Here is a 21,971-nt window from a genome sequence, read left to right as displayed (position 1 = left end):
TGTGTATCCTGTAGGTGGTATAGATATTTGGATTGAATGTGATCTTCGGGCGTGTAACGTCTTGATGTGCTCCTGGGCCTGTGTACCACAATCTTCATTTGTATGGAAAATTCAGCCTTGCACTGAATTTATAATCCAAATATCATCTCCTTATTTTACATCCACATCTCCAAGCATCTACAGTACGTATTTTATTTTCAAATCTTTCCTTTCCTTTAGTGCTTTTGTGTTAATCAACTCATCTTTAAAAGTATAATCACTGAAATACAATACCTGTACTTGAATATATATAGGCAGGAAAAATGTGACACACACATGCACAAACTACTGATGAAGGCTTTCAAGAATATTTAATATTAAACAGTGTTGATGTAAACATATTAGTCGATTTATGTTTTTATTTTAAATGATCAAATATTTAACGAGTCATAACATTTTAAACTGAAGAAAATACATAAAAGTATCTTAAGCTTTTGTCTATACTGTATTTCAAAACAGTTTTGATACAAGATGAAAGCTTCAAAGCTTTCATTTTGTTATGCCAAGTTCACAATCCGAGGTGCTGTTGTAGATTGAGGAAGTAGAGATTCCCCTACTGTATTTCTCACTGCAAGCAATACAATTCAACAAAGAGGTAACAAATGGAAATTCAGTAAAGCAAATTATTTATGACGTTACAGTAAAAACCAATTACTGCCAACCATGCCAAATTTTGACTATCTCTAAGTGCTTATAGATATCTTCCATTTACATAAAAATAAATCCATTGTAAAAGCACCATAACACAACTGATGTGCAATATAATACAAAGGGTATTAAAGCAAAATATGCTTTAATGGTATTAAAGCATATTTTAATATGGTATTAAAGCAAAATATGCTTTAATATGACTAAACATATACTTTTCCAGGATGTGATTCAATACAATGCAGAAGACAAGTCACAATAATGTGGTTGAAGATGTGATGACCAAACCATACATCAGAAGACGGAGAAACGATAACATTTCGATCTGTACTGGACCATTATCAATGGTCCAGGATGGACCGAAACGTCGTCGTTTCTCCATCTTCTGACGTGTGGTTTGGTCATCATTCATCCAATTTATCTGTAGTAACCACAAAAGTACAGAGTACTGTATATCCTTTACCTTACAACAAAAAAGACATTCCTCACACAAAAGCAGTCAAATCTGTAGGAGTTAATTGCTTCCAGCATGGTAACACCTCTGACGATTCTCTCATCCTGTAAGTAGAGACAGTTATTTGTGAAAAAGAAAGAACATTACAGAAAAGAAAATATAGTACATTAATTAATGATCAAAGATTTGAGAGAAGATTGGACCATTGAAAAAATGAGATAGGCCTATGTAACTGATGATGGCACAGAAATCGGTGGAATTATCATTACAGTACTGTAGTTTGCTCTGGTCGGTATCAAGAGAAAATTTATTTAAAATACAGCTGAACAAATCTAAGTTGGTAATAAAGAGAACAAGTTGACCTACTGAGGAATTTACTACAGAAATAAATGAAATGAAAGCGTAACTAGTCCACAGGACCAGAAAAAGTATTTGCATCGTACTACAGTAACACCTCGATTAACGAGCGGCTCTATCTACGAGCATTTCGATTAACGAATGAGCCACTCGCAGAACATTTGTCTCTACTAACAAGCTTTTCCTCGATTAACGAACGTTTCCACTGGTTCTCGGACACTTTTTATGACAGTTTTGTTGTTGTTTCGCAAGACGAGCTTTCCCACATGATGAGCTCGGTGCCGGAACGAATTAAACTCATTAATCGAGGTGCCACTGTACTTGTTACTTAAAATATACATGGATTAATAACTTACGGTCTAATTTCTCGATGGGAACAATATTGCACCCAAGAAGACCACGACCAGACCACTGACGAGGAGTGAGGGAGAGGGTGATGCTTTGCTCATTGCGGATCACAATAACCTGAAAATTTTAATTTGTTATACCTGAATTTTGTTATGGCCAGCTTTAAAGTCGACTGTTTTCAGTCCATAACTATTGTACTGTTAGTTAGTAAGCCAGCAATAATACACACCCAGCCTCTTAAAATCAAAATTTCTCATTAGATTAATAATTACGTCTGTTGCACCATAGGCAAGATGTCTCACAGGCTGTACCTTCATTTAAGATTAAGAGTGCAATGCTGCTCTAATTGATTAATTCATGCTAGACACCATTCACTGCACACAATCTTATCTATTTTTCAGCAATAATTACAATCACTTACTTCCAAGCCAAAATCATTACATTTTTATTAGTGCAAATAGTAGAACACAAGTTTCAGAACAATTTTATACAAAAGTTATTTGGAAAAAGTATTTTTTAATTAAAGTGTTTTGTTTAAAAAAAAATTTCATTTTAGAGAGCCATATTCTTGATGCAATTTTGGCCAGAATTTGTTTGTTTCCTGCTGCTGTAATAGAATTCTTAACCAGAATGTTTGGCAGATTACAGTTAAGCTAAGTTACATTGTATAAGCAAAGCATTCTTAACATGATCTCCGAATCAGTTTGTAGTTCACATATGCAGACTCCAGGAGGGAAATGGAAGTTACCCTGGTATTTGATACCAATCCTCACTAATGGAGAGAGAATGAAAGCCTGAGCTGGGATAACAGACCTACAAATGAAACCCAACTCAACCCAGCTGCTGAAGTAGGCCTACAAAATGTAAACAAAGCTTCTGTAATCAGGAATGGGCGAGGTGTTCATAAGCAAAACAGGTCAAAAAGACTTCGGGAAATGACCCAATGCAGAGCGTCTGAAAAATACGTGCCATAACATGCATAGACCCAACTCAAAACGAGCCAGATGCAGAGCAGGTGCACCGACCCTGCATGTAACCACAATCACAGAACTTGCCTGGCTTGCACCACAGAAAGGCAAGACTGGGATATTAAGTACCGAGGAGGGACATGTTGAACTACATGTGGGGGAGGCAAGAAGAACGACTCATTAAACTTAAAGTTATCCAGAAGATAAATAATCTCCATGACCCAGAGAAACAAGCTATCTGGCTTGGAAACCAGAGCCCAAGCTGTGTAAAAACGAAACCAGGATGACAACAAACAACCCCAGGAAGAATCCACCTCATTCACCAGAGTAGAAAAGGAGAAGGCCACCGAGCCAGGCCATGACAGGCCATATGCCGAGTAAAATTTTTTTAAATAAATTACAAGACTGACGAGGTTTTGAGACAGTTTGGTTTAATTGAATTAATGGACACCGAGAGATTAAAAAGATTCTTCAAGCAAATTTGAAAGTAGGAGCTGAAGGCCAAGTCAATGTAGGTGTGTGAGATAGCGAGGATTACATGTGAATAATGAACAAGAGGTAATAGGTAAAAAATTTACTGAAAATCAGTTTGTGTTGTTAAGAGGCTATGAATGTTTTACATATTTATGAATGGATAACTCAGAGGAAGCTTTTTACACTTGCAGTATATAACAGTGTGGAACGGATTAATTAAATTTACATTATTTCTTATGGGAAAATTTATTTCGGGTTACAAGCTGTCTCTGGGAATGGATTAAATTTGTAAACGAAGGTACCACTGTACTGTAATTAGACTATCTTGGCTGGATATAGAGACCCTTACCTGGATGGGTGAATTAACAGAGTGCTGCACAACCTGGGACAAGTTGGCCATGCTGCGGAAGTTGTCACTTGTGATGGATCCAAACTGGGTCACCAAGTCCTTCTCTTCAACTCCCTAAAATAGCATCACTACATGTATTAAAACAATATGTCATTTCATCAAAAGTTTTATCTTGACAAGCCAAGTTCAATCACTTTCATCATTATAAAACATACATTACATATTTCTGAAAGCACTACAGTGGCACTCCCATTACCTCTATCTCTGTTCTTAGGATTCTCGGATTATCCAGACATAGAAACTTTTGGCTCTTCACCATTATAAACTAAATATCATCTGTGAAATCTCTGTATAATTCAGTGGCAGAAAACATTTATGCCAAAATAACTTAGACACCCAACCCACAAATGCCAATGCATGCAACTGGAGCTCTCAGCAGAGCTGTGCTGGTCAGGGCCATAGCACCACTTAATAATGATGAATAAAATAATTAACTGCAATTATTCTGTGATGATGGTGTCATAGATGATCCTGATTGTAATAAAAACTATGTATAAGGTTCAGATTTCAGTGAACACTATACTAGTTATAATGGTCACAGCAGGAGGCAGACATTTACAGCACACGGCCGAGGTTTTGTGTACACATGCATCATGCAACGTGAACTATTATTATACGTGCATAATAATGGTGTTATGGCTAGGCGATGTGCGTAGTATACTGAAGGCATCTTGCTACATCAGGTAGCATTGTCGCTTCATGTGGTCATAGCGTGTGGCTTTATGCCATGCCAAGATTTCAATACCACACCCACTAGAAATACTTATGTCGTTTGCTATTGTTGGTTCATGAAAATATAGATAGCTATGACTTATGATATGACTATATTTGATAGCTATACAAGGCCACAGTTTGTGCACATATGTATATCTGTCTTGTAACAATGCCTATTACTTCTCTCCATACTAATAAACTGTTGAGTCTTGCCAACACAACAAACACAATGTAACCATACTATTCTTGCAATTTTAATGTTACACTGCTGTATAAATATTAAAAATACACTGCTTTTGCACTGCATCTTTGCTGGGTACCTCATGAAGCCCACAGGATTATGATACATTCTGAAAGTGACTTACTGCTATACTTGCTGGTGAGCCAAGAGCAATGTAATCTACTCTAGCAAATGGTTCACGAGATGGAGTTGGAGGAGAAACACTGACACCATTGGGATCCATAGCCTCTACATTGGATGGGCTGAGAACAACAGCTAGGCCTTCCTCAATGTGCCGTAGTAGGGCCGTGTGATCATTCTGCAAACCTGCAGATTTATACAAATAAATTCCCTACCAAGTAAATATTCATACATAAATATTTAGCTGCACTGTACACAGTAGTGATGTGTATAAATTTATAAATATTTAGTGACAAATATTTTACTTATTACACCTCCTATTTAAATGTAAAATTTTACTTCATAGCTAGGTCAGGCAGAGCAATACTGTAGTAATTTCTAAAGAGCGTATGACAAAATAAATACAATTAGCCACTTACATTTTATCTGGTGCCGTGCATGCCGTACTTGGTAAACATCAATGTCCGACCGAGGGTAACCTTCACTGTCAATTACTGGTTCAGTCATGCCCACATTATTCTGCAAAACAAAATATTTCTTTAACCTAACCAAAAAAGTATTTAAACAATTTATTTATTATTTATCCAGTTACAATATACAGTAACCGGGGTCTTTTTGAATAGAAAGAACCCAGTTACTGCTAAGTGAGGCCGTAACAACTATCTAGTTAGTTAGAAGTCAGTCATTTTATTAAATACAAGATGAAGTTGAAGAAAATCTAGGAGGTGTATCAGATTAGTCCTAGAATTGAGAAATTAAGATTTATGAGTAAAGATTAGTGGAATTAAACCTCACTTTCTGTACTGGAATTGTCAATAGTTCTCCACCCATAGTTTTTACACAAGTGTAACATTTATTTACTTGTACTAAGGGTCATTCCTGAACACATGTCTCGTGTCATACTATTCAGTGCCTGCTGTATTTGTTTTATCACACTTAACTAGTAAGAATCTTGAGCTGTTTGAATATCTAAAATTGGCATTTCGAATTGTGAGATTTCAAATTATTGTAACATGTAAGTCTCGGTTTTGCAGAACTAGTAGTCTTAAGTAATACCTAGTCTGCGGTGCAAATATTCATGTATAATAGTCCTTCTGTAAAATAACTTTCAAGACCTAGAAATAAAAACCCTTTTGTAATTATAGGAGCTATTATTCTTCCTGTTTGCAAATATTAACCTTGTTAATAATATGTAAACAGACCTTCTCACCCTCCTCACACCTTGTGAGGAGGGTGTTTACCTCAGGTGTGGCAGTTTGATGACTGACTAAGGATTATGACAGAGCAGACCGTAGTTTACTCTTATAGCTCATGTAGTAAAGGACAGGGTTTCGATAGTTGTACTCCAGTGTACAGTTTAGAAACTCGTACACTTTAGTGAAAACCATGTAACATTTCTACTGGGTTATCTAATACTGTGCAATACAACAAAGTTTGTGATAAATGTTGGTTCACCTCAACAAATTAGAATCACCAAAAATTAACCATTTTATCATTAAGCCCAATAATGAAAGGTATGAGATTATAAAAGAATTAATGCAGTAACAAATTTTGCACTTGTATAGAAACTATTCTCTACTTACTGATTTCAGGACATCCCACAGTTCTTTCAGCGTTTGTTCTAGTTTCTCCTTTTCCTCGATGAGGGCCATTACTGATTCTCTTGTGTATATCATACTTTCTGACACTTGCAGAAAACCTTAATTGAAAGAAATCCGCCGTACAGGCCTATGTGCTGTCACTTGTTTAATTCCTGTTATTGTGGTAAAATCAATTACGTTTCATAGTTTTTGGTGAATCAACAGGGATAACCATTATAGGAATCCACCATTAAAGACCTCGAAGCAAGTTGAAGAACTCTCCTCCACACTCAAACTAGGGTTAGAAGTAAGAGAAGACTGCAATTAATAAGAATCAAGTTGATAAATTTGTTCTGTTCACGAGAACAATAATAATAAGGACTATGCCATTTTTCAATATTGTTTTACTTTCCACTATCAATTAATAACTAAAATTGTACCCAATTTCTTGTCTGACTAGGGAGCCGGTCGGCCGAGCGGACAGCACGCTGGACTTGTGATCCTGTGGTCCTGGGTTCGATCCCAGGCGCCGGCGAGAAACAATGGGCATAGTTTCTTTCACCCTATGCCCCTGTTACCTAGCAGTAAAATAGGTACCTGGGTGTTAGTCAGCTGTCACGGGCTGCTTCCTGGGGGTGGAGGCCTGGTCGAGGACCGGGCCGCGGGGACACTAAACAGCCCCGAAATCATCTCAAGATAACCTCAAGATGACTAACCCCATGTGGTCCCCTATCCCAAGCGAACTCCTTCCATGGGGCCGGCCACAATAAAAAATCTCCTGGCAACAATCCAAACATGATCTAGTCTGCTTCATACCCTTTCTGCCTTTATGAGCCCTATCGTGCAAATAATTTTATTTCCACATCCAAGAAACATGTTTACCCGAACAAATCCACAAGGGCCGTGACGCGGATTTGTTCATTTGATGCATCACGCTATTGTGATTTCTGTGTAATGTTGTTTACCCATTACTCTGACCTCCATTTAATTCACTCCTATTAATCTTATAAGCCCACCACAGGTTATCTCGCCACAGGTTCAAATCTTCGAGGAACCGGTGGAGAGCCACAACCACTGAGGTTGTGTAGTTTAGAATATTTACAACTGGAGTTCAGCATGCTGCTGAACCCCAGTAAGAGGTAAAGGGTTGTGACAAAGGGAGAGAAGTGCCCAGAAATGGTTGGGCACATTTCCTATCACCTAATGCTTCTGTTCAGCTTTTTGTAGGGATGCAACCTGGGCGAGGTCAGTAATTCGACCTTTTCCCTCAATATAAGCTTAACGTGTATAAATACACTGGCTGCATGTCCCCCGACACAATGAATTATTGATACTGTACTAGGAAGCCTCTGGGACTGCACAAATACGGACACCAGCAGGCAGCCAAATGGCCCACGAAGCCAAAGGAAGGACCCGTCTGTATCCCATGCGGTCAAAATGGAGAGAAAGAAGAAAGAAGGGAGAATGGACAGAAAGAAGGGAGATCGACTGCAACACCACCTCCAAGTCTAGTCAAACTGCATCACTGCGACCATTTAAACAAACCTATCTTAATGTACCTGTAGCGAGTATATTATGCCTCGTGTCACAACTCTTATGACTCTTATTTGTGTTGTATTTATTTTCTTTCACTCCCTGGAAGGGGGAGTTATGTAGCGAGTATATTATTGTCATAATGTACTCTCTACATATCTAAAACGAACTCGGGACAAACTGCTCGTGAAACACCAGGCGAGTGTCTTACCACTACACCACGGGGACTGACACATAAATGAACTTGGTCCGTCTAATTACCGCAAGCTACACAAGCTTCACTAAGCTTCCTGGCAATATGTTAGTAATAAATAAATATGATATATTTACTCATTATAATGTTGGTGCTGAATGATGCAAACATCTTGCATACGACGCGTTCACCTATTGGAAGTGACTTTGACTTAAAAACCCGCTGATCTTTGAAGATATTTCCTATTTTAACATAAATTAATTCTTTATTTATTTAGTATTTATATTTATTCTTAACAGAAAAAAACATAAGTAAGTTTAAAAAGTTTATAAATCCATGAAAACGATGATGACATGTATTGCTAGAACAAGCCACATGTTTGGCCAGCGACTCTGTCTTTGACCCCACAATCCCAGTGCAATAAAATAATAAGTGTATCTTAGATGCAATTTACATTTAGAAAATATAATTTTGTGTTGATTAAATATATTAATATAGTAAATATATATATTTTACAACGTATTTTAATGGAGACTTCTATTTGAATTGAGTACAAAGCCTCCTTAAGAGTATCGGAGGCGGGGACCTCTCTGGACAACAACACAAATCAGCTGGTAAAGACTATTCAAATTTCACATTAGCAGAAATAAGAAAAATCAACGCAAAAGCATAAAGGTAATGTCTCGAGTCTTATACGAGTCATTAAATGTATAATATGGATATATATGTCTTATATATTAGTAATAAGTCGACTGTCATACAAATCCCATATATACTGAATGCAATCCAGCATAGAGCCTGAGCTATGGCTTCTGATAGTTACCTGAATGAACCTTTTATGTAGCATTTATGAAGGCCATCACGTAATGATCGAAACTGCACATATTTGCAGCAAACTTTAATAACTATGTACTGAACCTCGTCGTAGAAAAACGTCTAAATGTGAGCAGGAACGAAGAAGAAATCAATTCCTTTTCTTCAAGGTGTTGGGGGGGGGGGGGAGGGTAGGCAAGCATGTTAAATGGTACAAAAATGCAAACCAACACACACAAAAAAATCGAATATGCAGCAATTGTATAATGCCCATATCTTAAGAAAGACATTAATAAACCAGTAAAGGTGTAAAGGCATGTCACAAAATGGTTAACGGACCTGAAAAACAAGAGTTACGAGGAGAGGCTAGAGGCATTTAATATGCCAAAGCTAGAAGATAGGAGAAAAAGAGGTGATATGATCACCACTTACAAAATAACAGGAATTGACCAAATTGATATAGGGGAATTCCTGAAACCCGCAACTTCTAGAACAAGAGGTCACATATTCAAACAAACTAAGGAGACACAGGTGATGAAAAAATATTAGAAAGTTTTCTTTTGCAGAGTAGTAGACGGTTGGAGCAAGTTAGGTGAGAAAGTGTCGGAGACCAAAACTGTTAGTAGTTTCAAAGCATTATACGACAAAGAGTACTGTACTGTTAAAACGGGACACCTTGAGTGTAGCTCTCATGTTGTAACTACACTTGGGTAATTACATACATACTAGTATACTGAAAGGATAGTACTAATGGTAACTATTTGGTAGAAAATATCAATATGTAGTCATGGACCACATTAAACCACTTTGTGTATTATTAATTTTACAGTCTCTGGGAAAAGTAAAGCTAAAATCAAACTTAAATATTCCTAGGTCTAGTATAACACATACAGTATGTGTTCTTAGTGGCTACCAACTGAGAACACTGGGTAAATGCAAAAATGTTTTCCAGTGACCTTCAGCAGAGTAGGAGCCAGCCACTCACCATACCCTGAGGGCAGACCAGAAGCCCACCAAGACCCACCAACTCCTGATATCTCGGCCAAACCAATGCCGGACACCATCTCCCCACTTGAAGAACCAGCCAGAAAATGGAAAATATCTATCAACTTTTCTGAGAGAAACGATAAAAAACCAAACGGTAAATGGTAATACTCTGGACTGTTGAGTAGGAATTCCAGATGGTAATATAAAAACCCAATGGGTAAAATCACATCACATATTCCATCCGCTTCCAGGCAGAGCAGATGTCCACTCGTCATTGGTTGAACCAGTCTATTTTCAACCTTCATGTTGCAGACATAGCTTTTGTTCAGTTTTTCACTTATTTTGTTGTCATCCTCTATGTATGAGCCTTCTTGTATAAGTATAGGTCCAACACTTGTGGAGGGTTTGATTTTGCATATGTAAAAAAAAAAGAAAAAAAAAAGATTTTTTCATAACTCTTGTATTGCTTTTTGTTCTATTTATATTTCTTCAGTCTGGTATGAGAATTTTGGCTTCTGCTCTGTTTCTTAACTATCCATGTTTAAATAAATATTTTGTTTAGATATTTGTGCTTTAGCTTTCCTGTTTTTCTTTACAACGGTTTCAGCTCTTGTTTAAGCTTTAGATGTATGTATCGTGTAGGGTGTTCGGGTCCTGTGGTGTTGGCTGAAGCATTGGAAGTGTGTAAGTAGGGAATGGGAAAGTAAGGGGGAATGTAAAGGTGCATGGGAGAGTTGAAGTGTATCGGGGCAATATTTGATTTCATTACTTAATGTGTGCTACAGTTGATTACTTTGTTACTGTGAAAAGGCAGTGTAAAATGTTGAATGATAGGGACAAATTAATACAGGAAAACTGGATATTAGCATATGTTTTTATACTATGCTTCATCAGTGAATGAAACCACAAAAATTACAGGAACTTTAAATATATAATTTTTCCAATAACATATAAGAACATGACCGGTATCAAGTGTAGTCACTAGTTACTGTCATTCTCATCATTTCAGATTCAAAGGTGGTCTGGACACCCAATTTGGTCAGACAGGTGAAGAGAGCATTTAGGATAGTTCGAAGAGATGAAGATGGTCGCAATTGTGTTCGAAGAGGCAAACGCCCCCCATTGCTCCTGACATTATGTTCAACCATTGACCTCTGCACACCTAACACAAGGTAGGTTGAAAACTCCTCCTTCATGTCATTGGTACATTAGCCAGAAACTCAGGGCTCATGTAGGAATATCCCTAAAAAAAAAAAAAAGTGGCCCCAACAATGCATCCTCCAAGTCTGGAGGATGAGCAGGAGCATTGTCGAGAAGCAGGACCTTGAGTGTCAAACTTTTCTCTTGCAGATATTTTTTGATGGCAGGGCAAACCACTCCACATCACAGTTTTTCTGCACGTTATATATTTTTTAAAACTCTTGGATTTTCGGAATGATACACGAGCAAGGATTTAATTTTCAAATCGCCACACAGCACAAGAGTTAGCCTATCCTGACACAAGTTAGCCCAAGTTAGCTTGTGTCCGGGCAGTGACGTCTCCTCTTGGGTAATGTATGTCCTCTTCGGCAATTTTTTCCAGAATAGCTATGTCTCCTCACAATTAAACACTTGTTGTGGAATGTATCCATCAATACAGCACAGTGTATCTACAAAATTTTAATTTTTTACTTATATATAGTGTCACCTCGGCTTACGAATTAATATTTATGAACTTTTCGGGTTACGAGCCTAATTTCTTCGAAAAATTTGAATCAGGTTACAAACTTTGCCTCGGGAAATGAGTTTGTTGATATGCGTATGGGCTGACCTAGCGCGTGGTGGCATGGTGATCGCACCTCAGTTTACCAGTGTCTCCTGCCTAGTAACTATCGCGCCTAAATTCTTTATAAAGCATTACATTTGTTTTGGGATTTTTGGCTATTTGAACATAAAATTTGTTATTATATATCTTGCCATGAGTCCCAAGAAAGCCAGTGGTAAGGTTCAAGCCAAGAAAACACATGTGAGAATGACCATAGAGGAAAAACAAGAGAGCATTCATAAACATCAAAATGGTGCACAGGTTGTTGAACTAGCTAGGCAGTACAACAAAGCTGTCAACAATATGCACTATACTTGCTAAGAAAAAGGACATTATGAGCGCTAAAGTGGCAAAAGGCATATCAACAATCCCGAAACAAAGAACACAAACACTTGAGGATGTTGAAAAGTTTATATTAATTTGGATACACAACAAAGAGTTAGCAGGTGATAGCATTTCAGAGGCCATCATTTGTGAGAAACCAAGGCATTTGCATGAAGACCTTTTAAAGAAACCCCCTGGAACGAGGGGGAAAAAGATGAATCAAGTTTGAAAATGTGAAAAGTTTGTGTGACAATAGAGCCTCGTGGAAAACATTTGCTGTGGTCATTACCTGGTGGAATGCACCCAGGATGGAGGATCAGGGCTATACATCTTTTAAATCATAAAAGTAATAAACATTTCCCATCAACCTTACAAACAATATTAACCTATTTTCATGTATTTCCCCCATGTGCATTTTAACAAAGTTACTAAATTGCCTTTATCATTCTGTAAAATTTCAATTACAGTATACTGTATATAATTTTGTTAGTATAAATGGACTGAATATTCTGAAATCACTATTAATTTTACAATTTCAGATTCAAAGGTGGTCTGGACACCCAATTTGGTCAGACAGGTGAAGAGAGCATTTGGGATAGTTCGAAGAGATAAAGATGGTCACAATTGTGTTTGAAGAGGCAAACGCCCCCCTTTGCTCCTGACATTATGTTCAGCCTATTGACCCCTGCACACCTAACACAAGGTAGATTGAAAACTCCTCCTTCATGTCATTGGTTCATTAGCCACTCTAATGAGTGGCTAATGGCAACACTAATATTAACCACTCTACATCACAGTTTTTCTGCACGTTATATATTTTTTAAAACTCTTGGATTTTCGGAATGATACACGAGCAAGGGTTTAATTTTCAAATCGCCACACAGCACAAGAGTTAGCCTATCCTGACACAAGTTAGCCCAAGTTAGCTTGTGTCCGGGCAGTGACGTCTCTTGGGTAATGTATGTCCTCTTCGTCAATTTTTTCCAGAATAGCCATGTCTCCTCACAATTAAACACTTGTTGTGGAATATATCCATCAATACAGTATCTACAAAATCTTTAAAATCACGAACAAATCTTTCAGCCCCTACTTTGTCTGAGCTGGCACCCTCACCATGCCTCACAACACTATGAATACCACGTCTTTTTTCAAAATTTCTCAAACCATCCCCTACTCACCTTAAACTCTTTCGTATCTGCAAAACTCGTTCTAGGGGTTTTCTTTATAAGATCTTGCATGAAGATTTCATTGTTGACCAAACCACACACTGGAAATTGAATAGACGACGACATTTCGATCCGTCCTGGACCATTATAAAGTCGATTGTGATGAGATGAGGGAAGCAAGAGCATTAAGTAGGCAAGAGAGAGAGGTGAGGAGATGGCAAGTATGTACGTATGTACATGAATAAAACATGTACATACTTATACATAACGTGTGTAAATAGTGTAATAAACACAATGACAGTATTTTGGGAGGAGGAATGTTGGCGAGTAATGTGTTGGAGGAGGGAGGGAGGACTGGCAGGGTGTGGCAGCTCACTCATGTTTTTTGGGCTCACCATACCAACATAGTGGATCGTTATGGTGAATACATACGTAGATGGGTATATACAATGTATGTATATAGTGTAATAACAGCAAAAACTCTGTTTGATTGTAGAATATATCGCATATATGAGGCCCATAATTTTGAGCATAGTGATGTTCTATACTTTGAATTATATTATTTCCACAAATTACACACTTTTAAATAATATTACAGCAAAAAAAAAGAAGAAATGAATGAGAAACTTCAAAATAATTGCGCAACATTTTATTCGCAGCAACTGCCGTCGCACGGGGTGGCGGGGCCGACAGACCCCATCGCTCCAACGCTCAGCACCCATAATTTGCTCAACTTCCCAGCTCCATCGCAGCTAAAGTAAGTCACATACAATATTTTTTGTTTAGTTTCCCCGTGATCAGACTCTGCATTTTAACAATATAAGAAGAGAAAAAAAATATTTTGGAAAGAATTTATTTCTTGTGCACCAGGGTGTTATTTGGAGACAGAGCAGTTCAGTGGTTAACTACTAAATTTTTTTTCTCCCACACACGCACCCCCCTAGGAAGCAGCCTGTAACAGCTAACTCCCAGATACTGTACCTATTTTCTGTTAGGTAACAGGGGTCATCCCCTTTTGTACAAAGAATATGCTAAAGCTTTTAGGGCTAATCTTTGACACTCGTTTGTCTTTGTCGCCCCATATTTTTTACGTCCGAGTTGAATGCTCTAAGGCCCTTAACTAACTTTAGGTCATGTCCCATACTTCTTGGGGAGCTAATCGACACTGCTCCTCTCTTTACATTCCTCTCTCGTTCTGTCTAAACTCGATTATGGCCCTGTTTACTCGTCTGCTTCTCCTTCTACCCTTCACCATCTGGACACACTGCATCATACTGGGTTACGGCTCAGCTCTGGTACCTTTCCTTCGACACCTACCCTAAGCCTGTATATTGAAACTGGCGTCCTGTTTCTACAGGATCGCCACGATCGCTACTGTCTTCTCCACCTTGCACGGTCCTTACAGCACCCTCACTCTTGCTTATGTCATGCCTTGACCTTTACCTATCCTCTGGTTCCTGTTCCCCTTCACCACCTATCTCTTTCTGTACGGTTGTCTCTCTTACAAAATGCTCTTTCAGTTTGTGTTACCAATATTTCCCCTCGTGTCATTCCGTCTTTGCCCCTATGGAGGGGTCCCCGTTCCTAAATTCTGTAAGCCTTGACCCACATGACTAAAACGTTTACCCCTCCTACAGTTCTAAATCACCTTTTCCTTGAACACTTTTCTTGACACTTCCACTCTATTTCCGTCTTCACCAACGGGTCTTAAGTCTGCAGACGGTGTAGGCTACTCTGTTGTTTTTCCTGACTGCACCTTTGTGTCTCCTGCCTCCGGAGACTAGCATCTTCATGGCAGAACTTTATGCTGTTCTCTATGCTCTTCATCAACTCTTTTCTCGCTGTCAATCCTCCTTTGTGTTTGTAGTTGTCACTTGCAGTGCCCTCATGGCTCTAGAATCGTTTAATCCAGTCCATCCTTTGGTAGTTGATATTCAACATTGGCTGTTTCATATCTCCATTAGATTTAAGACAGTGGAATTTCGCTGGATTCCCACCCATATTGGTGTGTTCTTAAATGAGCGTGCGGACACTGCCGCTAAGGAAGCTATCCGCACCTGTCCCATCTCCCGTAAAGGTATTCCTTATTATGACTTTTACCCAGTTATTCATTTCCCCATTCTTGCCCGTTGTCAGGGTTGTTGGTCTTCTGTTACTGGTAACAAATTGCGTGCTCTTAAGAGTAGTGTGTTCCCGTGGCCTTCCTCCTACCACCGTAACCGGTGGTGGGAAACGGCTGTGGCGAGGTTGTATATTGGTCATACATGTTTAACTCACGGGCACTTAATGGAGCGCTGCCCTGCTTCTTATTGTCCAAACCGTTGTCTCTACATGTCCTGACTTCCATGACTTACGTGTCTTGCTTCCCGACCATCCCTCACTGTCAATTGTCCCTCGATAAAATTCTTGGTAAATTCAATACCTTTGATATTGTTCGCCGTATGCGTTTTTGTTCTTGTATCGGCGACGTTAGTGATATTTAGCGCACTATGATTATCCCACACATTTGATGGTTTGATAATTACTGTACTGTACAGTACTTTGGTTTGGAATGTATCAAATAAAGTTGTTTCATGTATTCAAATGTGTGAGAAAATCCACTGGGGCTGTGAGATGAAGCGAACCTGTAACAAAGGCATTGCCAGTTGCATACTCTACCACCACTGATGGTAAAAGTCTTACAACTGGATATCTTGTGTGACGGGTTATGATATCACAGCTATACTGAACCAAGATGGTATGGCTCTCCCTCACATAAATGAAAGAAATGCTGCTATTGGCCTTGCAGTGTGTAAGTTGCAGGTGGAAACAAATGAAAATTATCAAATAAATAATTAAACAATTTACTGAAATAGTAATGAACAAAAATAACACATGACAATACTTGACTATCATGTAATGCAAAGGTGAACAAGTTAGTATGACCTTAAATGCAAAAAATAAACTATAAGCAATGAATAAAAGTATGAAGATATACTGGTGTTCTGAAGACAGCTACCATACCACCATGGCATCAGTCACACGACGTTGGCTGGAAGCGGACGACGGGTTAGAGACACGAAGGTGATCCTAGAGCACTAAGGGAGAGATTGCCTCTCCAGGGAGGCAGCGCTCTTTATATAGTCCGGCGGTGATGACTCATCCAGTGTCAACACGAGGTGGACATCTGGTCAACTAGCAAACTGCTCGTTGTGGCTGGCGGTGCCTTTGTGTTGAGCTGTACCACTGTCAGTTGAAGGCGGCTAACTGCTTGTTTGTGGGGACAAACTGCCAGTTAGCAATGGCGCCCGGCTTGCCTCTGAGTCGTACCAGGCCGTGCCAGGCCCTGGGGGGTATGGAGAGGTGTCAGGACTGATGACTCTTCTGGGCTGGTGTAGATGTATACTTCCAGCGCAGAGGCATTGAAGGTGAAGGGAAAAGGCAGTTCCACTGCTATGCAGGGGATTCACGTGACACTTGTGAAGCCACAGAAAGTCTGGAGGCCCTACTGAAGCCAGTCCAAGTATTAAATAAAACCCCTGAAGTACGCCGGTGAAGGGTAAAGTGAAGGGTGAAGCAAGACCGTATGCCCCAACTTCAGGCACACACAGAAAATCACGTTTTGGTCCCGCCTCTCAACTGTGTATTTGAAGTTGGGGCGTATGGTGTTGAACTGCTTCTTCAGCCTTCACCCGAGTGCTTGTAGGTCTTACGTAAGACGTTGACTCAAGGAGGGGCCTCAAAACTTGCTGTGATTTATGGGGAAATCCGGTTGTAAGACTTTTACAAAGTCAGTAATATACTGTGGTAGAGTATGCAGCTGCCAGTGCCTTGGGCAAGGGTTTACGTCGCCTCACAGCTCCAGTGGATTTTCTGCTTGGTGTATATCAGGTTGTGATTTTGTGTGTGTACCGTATTGTTATGATCGCCGTCTGATAAGTCCTTTCTGGCCTCAAGAGTCATTGTTACCCACCTAGAAAGATTGCAGATGGCCAAAGCAGTTATTTAAGTTAAGAAGGGACAAGTCTTAAACAGAATTTTGCATAATATTTGACTGTAAAGGGGTAAATTGAGGTAGATTGAAAAACAAAATGGTGAACCGGGCAGGCGGTACTCACAATTAGGCGAGTACACTCGGGAACTTTTAAAGTGCAACCAAACATGCTTTAGGCTCTCACAACAAGAGGTGAGTGGTGGTGGCTCAGGTGCTCAGCCAATCAGAGCACCTAAGGAGGGAGGGCAGGAGTGAGAGGGGGGTGGTATATGGAAGTTTGGTGACAGTTGTGTGTAGTTTGTTCATCTTCATTGTAAGTTTCATGGCTTGGTGTGCATTTCCCTAGTAAATTTAATTAGGGAAAAATTCAGGTGTTTGATTTTTTAAATCAACTTTTTAAATGTTGAGTTGTTAAAGCCTCAAAGTGCATGGAGTTGGTTTGGGAGTATGGCATCCTCATGCTGTTGCGTGCTCGCGTGAGGTAGCAAAGGTGATGTAAAGTTGTGGGGTGTACATGCTTGGGACGTCCTCTCTCGGGATGGCCGGTGTTAGACCTGCGTGTTTGTTGGTTGTTGAAAAGCCGTCATCCTTTGCTGTTGTGGTATTGATTTTACATTGTTCATCTTGTAATTAATACTGTAGTGCAGTATCTAGGGCTTGTTCATCTTGTAATTAATACTGTAGTGCAGTATCTAGGGCTACCATTTGTAGGTTTAAAATGTCTAATACAAACAGTTGTCCAATGAGTTTTAATAGGAAATATCATCCACCAAGCACCATTGTACAATTATATTAATTGATAGTATATGGATTGTGCAGAACTGCTTAGAATGATCTTTAACACTTGGCTATATTGGTCATGTCAAATACCTGCACGGTGAATGCTCAAAGACCCTTTCTTTATTCAGTGTTGTCACATACCTCATGGGGGTATGGATAGGCAAACACTCATTCGGTTAAACTTGCCTTGTAGTACTTTCAGAGCTCAGTAATTTGGAATCTGGTTAGCACTTTCCAAATAAATTGACCTTTAAAGTGAATTCCTATTTAGGTTTAAAACATTATACCGAATGAGAAACTCGGATTATATAGCCGAACACCAGAAATGTTGTTATTCAATTTGGTTGCCTAAAGCACATTCAAGGACTACACATTACATGGCATTCCAGGATTCCTCTATACCTTGCCTTATGCTGTAAACATTGCCACAACCCTGTGTTTTATTGATTTAAATGGCCACAGGGAGGCATACAACACTGCAGATTATGATGTCATTAGTTATCCACTGTGCTGACAAGTGGGCTGACCAATGTTCGTTGACACCTGTATCGTGCTTCAATTTAATCGCCAGGAGATCACCCTCTCACTAGACTCGTCTGTAGGAAGTAGAGTATAGTATGTCAAATTACCTTGGATCATAAATAGCATAAGACTTGGGGGTAGGAGAGGGTTGCAGTGTTTGTCATGGCTCTCAGTTGTTCCTGGTATTAGGCAATTTAGTTCTGGAATCATTTTTGTTGGCCAATGTTAAACTTTTTCGAAAGTAGATGTTTTTCTGAAAGGGAAGGGGGGGGGGGAACCTCTATGCTTGGATACAGTTATCTAAGTGAATACTTAGATTTATACAGTAGAATAACTACCTTCTTTTCCTTAGTCAAAAAGGTTGCTTGTTTATTTCTAGGGACTTGTATTTTCTTTTATTTTTAACTGCAGCAACTTTCAGTGAATGATAGATTCTTACTGAAAGGACCTTTACTTCATTGTTGTTGCTTTATGGTCATCTCATTGTGTACAGGGATTCCGCGAAGCTTTTGGGGTTAGTCTTTGACACTCGTTTGTCTTGGTCAGCCCATATCTCTTGCCTCCGAGTTGAATGCTCTAAGGCCCTTAACCTCCTTAAGGTTTTGTCCCATACTTCTTGGGGAGTGGATAGGCGCACGCTCCTCTATTTGCACTCCTCTCTCGTCCTGTCTAAACTCGATTATGGTTGCCCTGCATACTCTTCTGCTTCTCCTTCTACTCTTCGCCGTCTTGACGCTTTGCACCATACTGGGTTGCGTCTCGGCTCTGGTGCCTTTCGTTCGACTTCCGCCCTTAGTATGTTGACACTGGCTTTCTCTCTCTTCAGGACTGCCGTGATCGCTACTGTCTTCGCTATCTTGCGCGGTCCTTCCAACATCCTTCCTCTCGCCTCTGTGGTGCATTGACTTTTCCTCCTCCTGTGGTTCCTGTTCCTCTTCATTGTCTCCCACTTTCTGTCCAGTTATCTCGCTTAGAGGATTCTCTTTCTGTTCATATTTCTAATGTTTCTCCTCGTATTGTTCCTTCATTACCTCCGTGGAGAGTCCCCTTTCCCAAGTTTTGTACGTCCTTGACTTGTATTACTAAAGCCTTTACCCCTCCTACAATTCTGAAAAGCCTCTTCCTTGAGCACTTTTCTTCGCACTCCCACTCTATTTCCATCTTCCCTGATGGGTCTAAGTGTGCGGATGGTGTGGGCTACTCTGTTGTATTTCCTGACCGTACTTACATGTGTCGCCTCCCTTCGGAGGCTAGCGTCTTTATGCTATTCTCTATGCTCTTTGTCTGTTGCTTTCTCATTCCTCCTTTGTGGTTGTAGTTGATTCTCGTAGTGCCCTCATGGCTCTAGGGTCCTTTAATCCTGTCCATCCGGTGGTCATTGAGAATCAACATTAGCTGTTTCTTATTTCTAGTAAATTTAAATCAGTAGAGTTTTGCTGGGTTCCCAGCCATATTGGTGTTTCAATGAGCGTGCGGATGCTGCCGCTAAGGAAGCTATCCGTTCTTGTCCCATCTCCCGTAAAGGTATTCCTTATTCCGACTTTTATCCTGTTATTCATTCTTCCCCGTTGGCAGGGTTGTTGGTCCTCTGTGGTTGGTAACAAGCTGCGTACTCTCAAACTTAGTGTGTCCCCGTGGCCTTCCTCCTACCACCGTAACCGGCGGTGGGACACTGCTTTGGCATGGCTGTGGGTTGGTCATACCCGCTTAACCCACGGTCACTTAATGGAGCGCCGCCCTGCTCCTTATTGTCCCTGTTACAGTTGTGCATATCCTTGTTGAATGTCCTGACTTCCAGGACGAGCATGTGTCTTGCTTTCCGACCGTCCCTCGATAGAATTCTAGGTGAATCGGATACTTTTGATATCGTTCGCCTTATGCGTTTTTGTTCTCGTATTGGCATTCTTGGCGATATTTAGCGCCCTCTGATTGTGCTACATGGCCTTCCCAGTTTGGTGCCTTCTTTTGGTAATTACCTTACCTTCATTGTCGTTTCATTTTAAAGTGGTAGTTGTGATATGGATTGTTCTGGCTCACATGCAAGGTCTTGGATTTTTTTCTTTTTTATATTAAGAAATTGCCAGTCTTGTTACTATTTGTAGAGTTAGAGATCTGCATTAAGGCCTCAATATTATATTCTTTATTTTTTTTCTAATGTTATCAGCAATTTTTGTGGTTGGTAATATTTAGATTAATGTCAGTGGTGTATATGACAAGGGTTAAGACCCCTTGTGGTATGACAGCATTTTTCCCCAGTCATTTCTTTAACAAATGAAAGGGTCCTTTTAACCATTTTGTCCTTTCTACCATGTACCTGTTTGTTGCTTCTTGGTCTTTCATTTGGTACTTTGGCCTTTGGTAATGTTGCAATTACCATTTCTAAAAAAAAAATTAGCAGGTTCATTAGGCAAGGTTTGTTTTTAGCAAACAAAGTTTTACAAAAATTTCATTCCTTTAGGACCTTGCAGATGTTAGGTCAAACTAATTGACAGTAATCTGTTTTGCCCTTTCAAACAATGATAGTTTTAATCTAGGTAAAATATTTCAGAATATCTGAAGATTTTGGCAGACAAATCATTTAAGAGCTTTGATTAAATTTAAGTTACCAAAGACTTTGAAAACCATGTTGTATAGATGCTTCAGTGTCACTTTTCTAATGTTATGTAAATTTAACAATGATCTTTAGTTAATTTAATCATAATTTGTACAAAGCTTAGGTGTTGCATAGCTTTAAATTTACTTTAAAATATTGATTAGTTTTCATATTTGAAAGTTTCTTCCACTTTCATATTTCACACTAATTTGCAATTTGTTAGTTTATGTAAATTGAATAGGTAGTCCACTTTTACATCTTTTCAATGCATGCACCTATGTAACAAGTTACAAATAGGTGTAAATTTTACCAAGTACATATTTATTTTCAAAGCAAAAAAATTTCAGATGTTTAAACATTGCATCAATAGTAGTAAACAATTTCCAGCATAATTTCAGGATAAGGTATATAAAGTAGTTTCATTAAAATTGTTTTATTTAATAAGTTTTACATATAGTATTTATAATACATCTAATATTTATTACCATTTCAGGTTGTGGGACAGATGCTCCTAGATGAACAGAAGATCCAAAAGGCCAAGACAACTCCAGACACAATCACCTGTAAAAGAAAAATAAACATTAAACAGAGACACTACTTTTATTATCACCAATGCCTATTATTAAGTCCAAAAAATCCTAACATCCTATCTTTTAACATAGGCTCAGCAAGGCCTATCCCTTCCTCTGGTTTTAGTGCAGAGCTTGTTCCCTGAATGGGTGCATTACATCCACCACTTTAGTGCAATCAACACATTGTACATATGCTTTACTGAAAGCACTGTACAATGCATGCCAGGCACTAAAGTCTTAGATGCATCCACCCATTCAGCAAACAAGCCCTGTGAGAATTAACAATGTAACCATTGTTAAGGGTCCCTAAACCTATGCAATTCTAGTCCATCTATTAGATGGGTAGTAGAGCAAAGCTC

General features: G+C 39.2%; 2 protein-coding genes across 10 annotated transcripts; one reads left to right on the top strand and one right to left on the bottom strand.

Moving 5' to 3' along the window:
* Nucleotides 1–384: 384 nt before the first annotated feature.
* Nucleotides 385–8,330, bottom strand: LOC123767332 (26S proteasome non-ATPase regulatory subunit 9). 7 transcript variants are annotated; one of them, XM_045756930.2, is made up of 7 exons: nucleotides 8,216–8,330; nucleotides 6,356–6,525; nucleotides 5,192–5,291; nucleotides 4,777–4,958; nucleotides 3,638–3,751; nucleotides 1,855–1,963; nucleotides 385–1,245 (listed from the first exon to the last, which is right to left on the bottom strand). In XM_045756930.2, the coding sequence occupies exons 2-7, from the start codon at nucleotides 6,446–6,448 to the stop codon at nucleotides 1,241–1,243; spliced, it is 603 nt and encodes a 200-aa protein (XP_045612886.1). In that variant the 5' UTR covers nucleotides 6,449–6,525; nucleotides 8,216–8,330; the 3' UTR covers nucleotides 385–1,240. The 7 variants fall into 7 exon arrangements, with proteins under 7 accessions (XP_045612886.1, XP_045612882.1, XP_045612884.1 ...); XM_045756926.2 differs by having other exon boundaries at nucleotides 6,356–6,647; nucleotides 8,216–8,319; XM_045756928.2 differs by lacking the exon at nucleotides 8,216–8,330 and adding an exon at nucleotides 8,097–8,119 and having other exon boundaries at nucleotides 6,356–6,647.
* Nucleotides 8,331–8,609: 279 nt separating this feature from the next.
* On the top strand, nucleotides 8,610–21,632 carry LOC123767333 (uncharacterized). 3 transcript variants are annotated; one of them, XR_006773942.2, is made up of 6 exons: nucleotides 8,610–8,753; nucleotides 9,844–10,039; nucleotides 10,888–11,050; nucleotides 12,546–12,709; nucleotides 13,832–13,929; nucleotides 21,534–21,632. XR_006773942.2 is itself a non-coding variant. In XM_069312975.1 (6 exons), exons 2-4 carry the CDS (start codon nucleotides 9,942–9,944, stop codon nucleotides 12,616–12,618), a joined length of 327 nt encoding a protein of 108 aa, XP_069169076.1. In that variant the 5' UTR covers nucleotides 8,611–8,753; nucleotides 9,844–9,941; the 3' UTR covers nucleotides 12,619–12,709; nucleotides 13,832–13,929; nucleotides 21,534–21,632. The 3 variants fall into 3 exon arrangements, 2 of the variants coding, with proteins under 2 accessions (XP_069169076.1, XP_069169077.1); XM_069312975.1 differs by having other exon boundaries at nucleotides 8,611–8,753; nucleotides 9,844–10,032; XM_069312976.1 differs by lacking the exon at nucleotides 13,832–13,929 and having other exon boundaries at nucleotides 8,611–8,753; nucleotides 9,844–10,032.
* Nucleotides 21,633–21,971: the final 339 nt, after the last annotated feature.

This window comes from Procambarus clarkii, chromosome 74 (genome assembly GCF_040958095.1).
Source record: "Procambarus clarkii isolate CNS0578487 chromosome 74, FALCON_Pclarkii_2.0, whole genome shotgun sequence".
In the NCBI taxonomy this organism is placed as follows: domain Eukaryota; kingdom Metazoa; phylum Arthropoda; class Malacostraca; order Decapoda; family Cambaridae; genus Procambarus; species Procambarus clarkii.
This window is presented reverse-complemented; position numbering and strand designations above follow the sequence as displayed.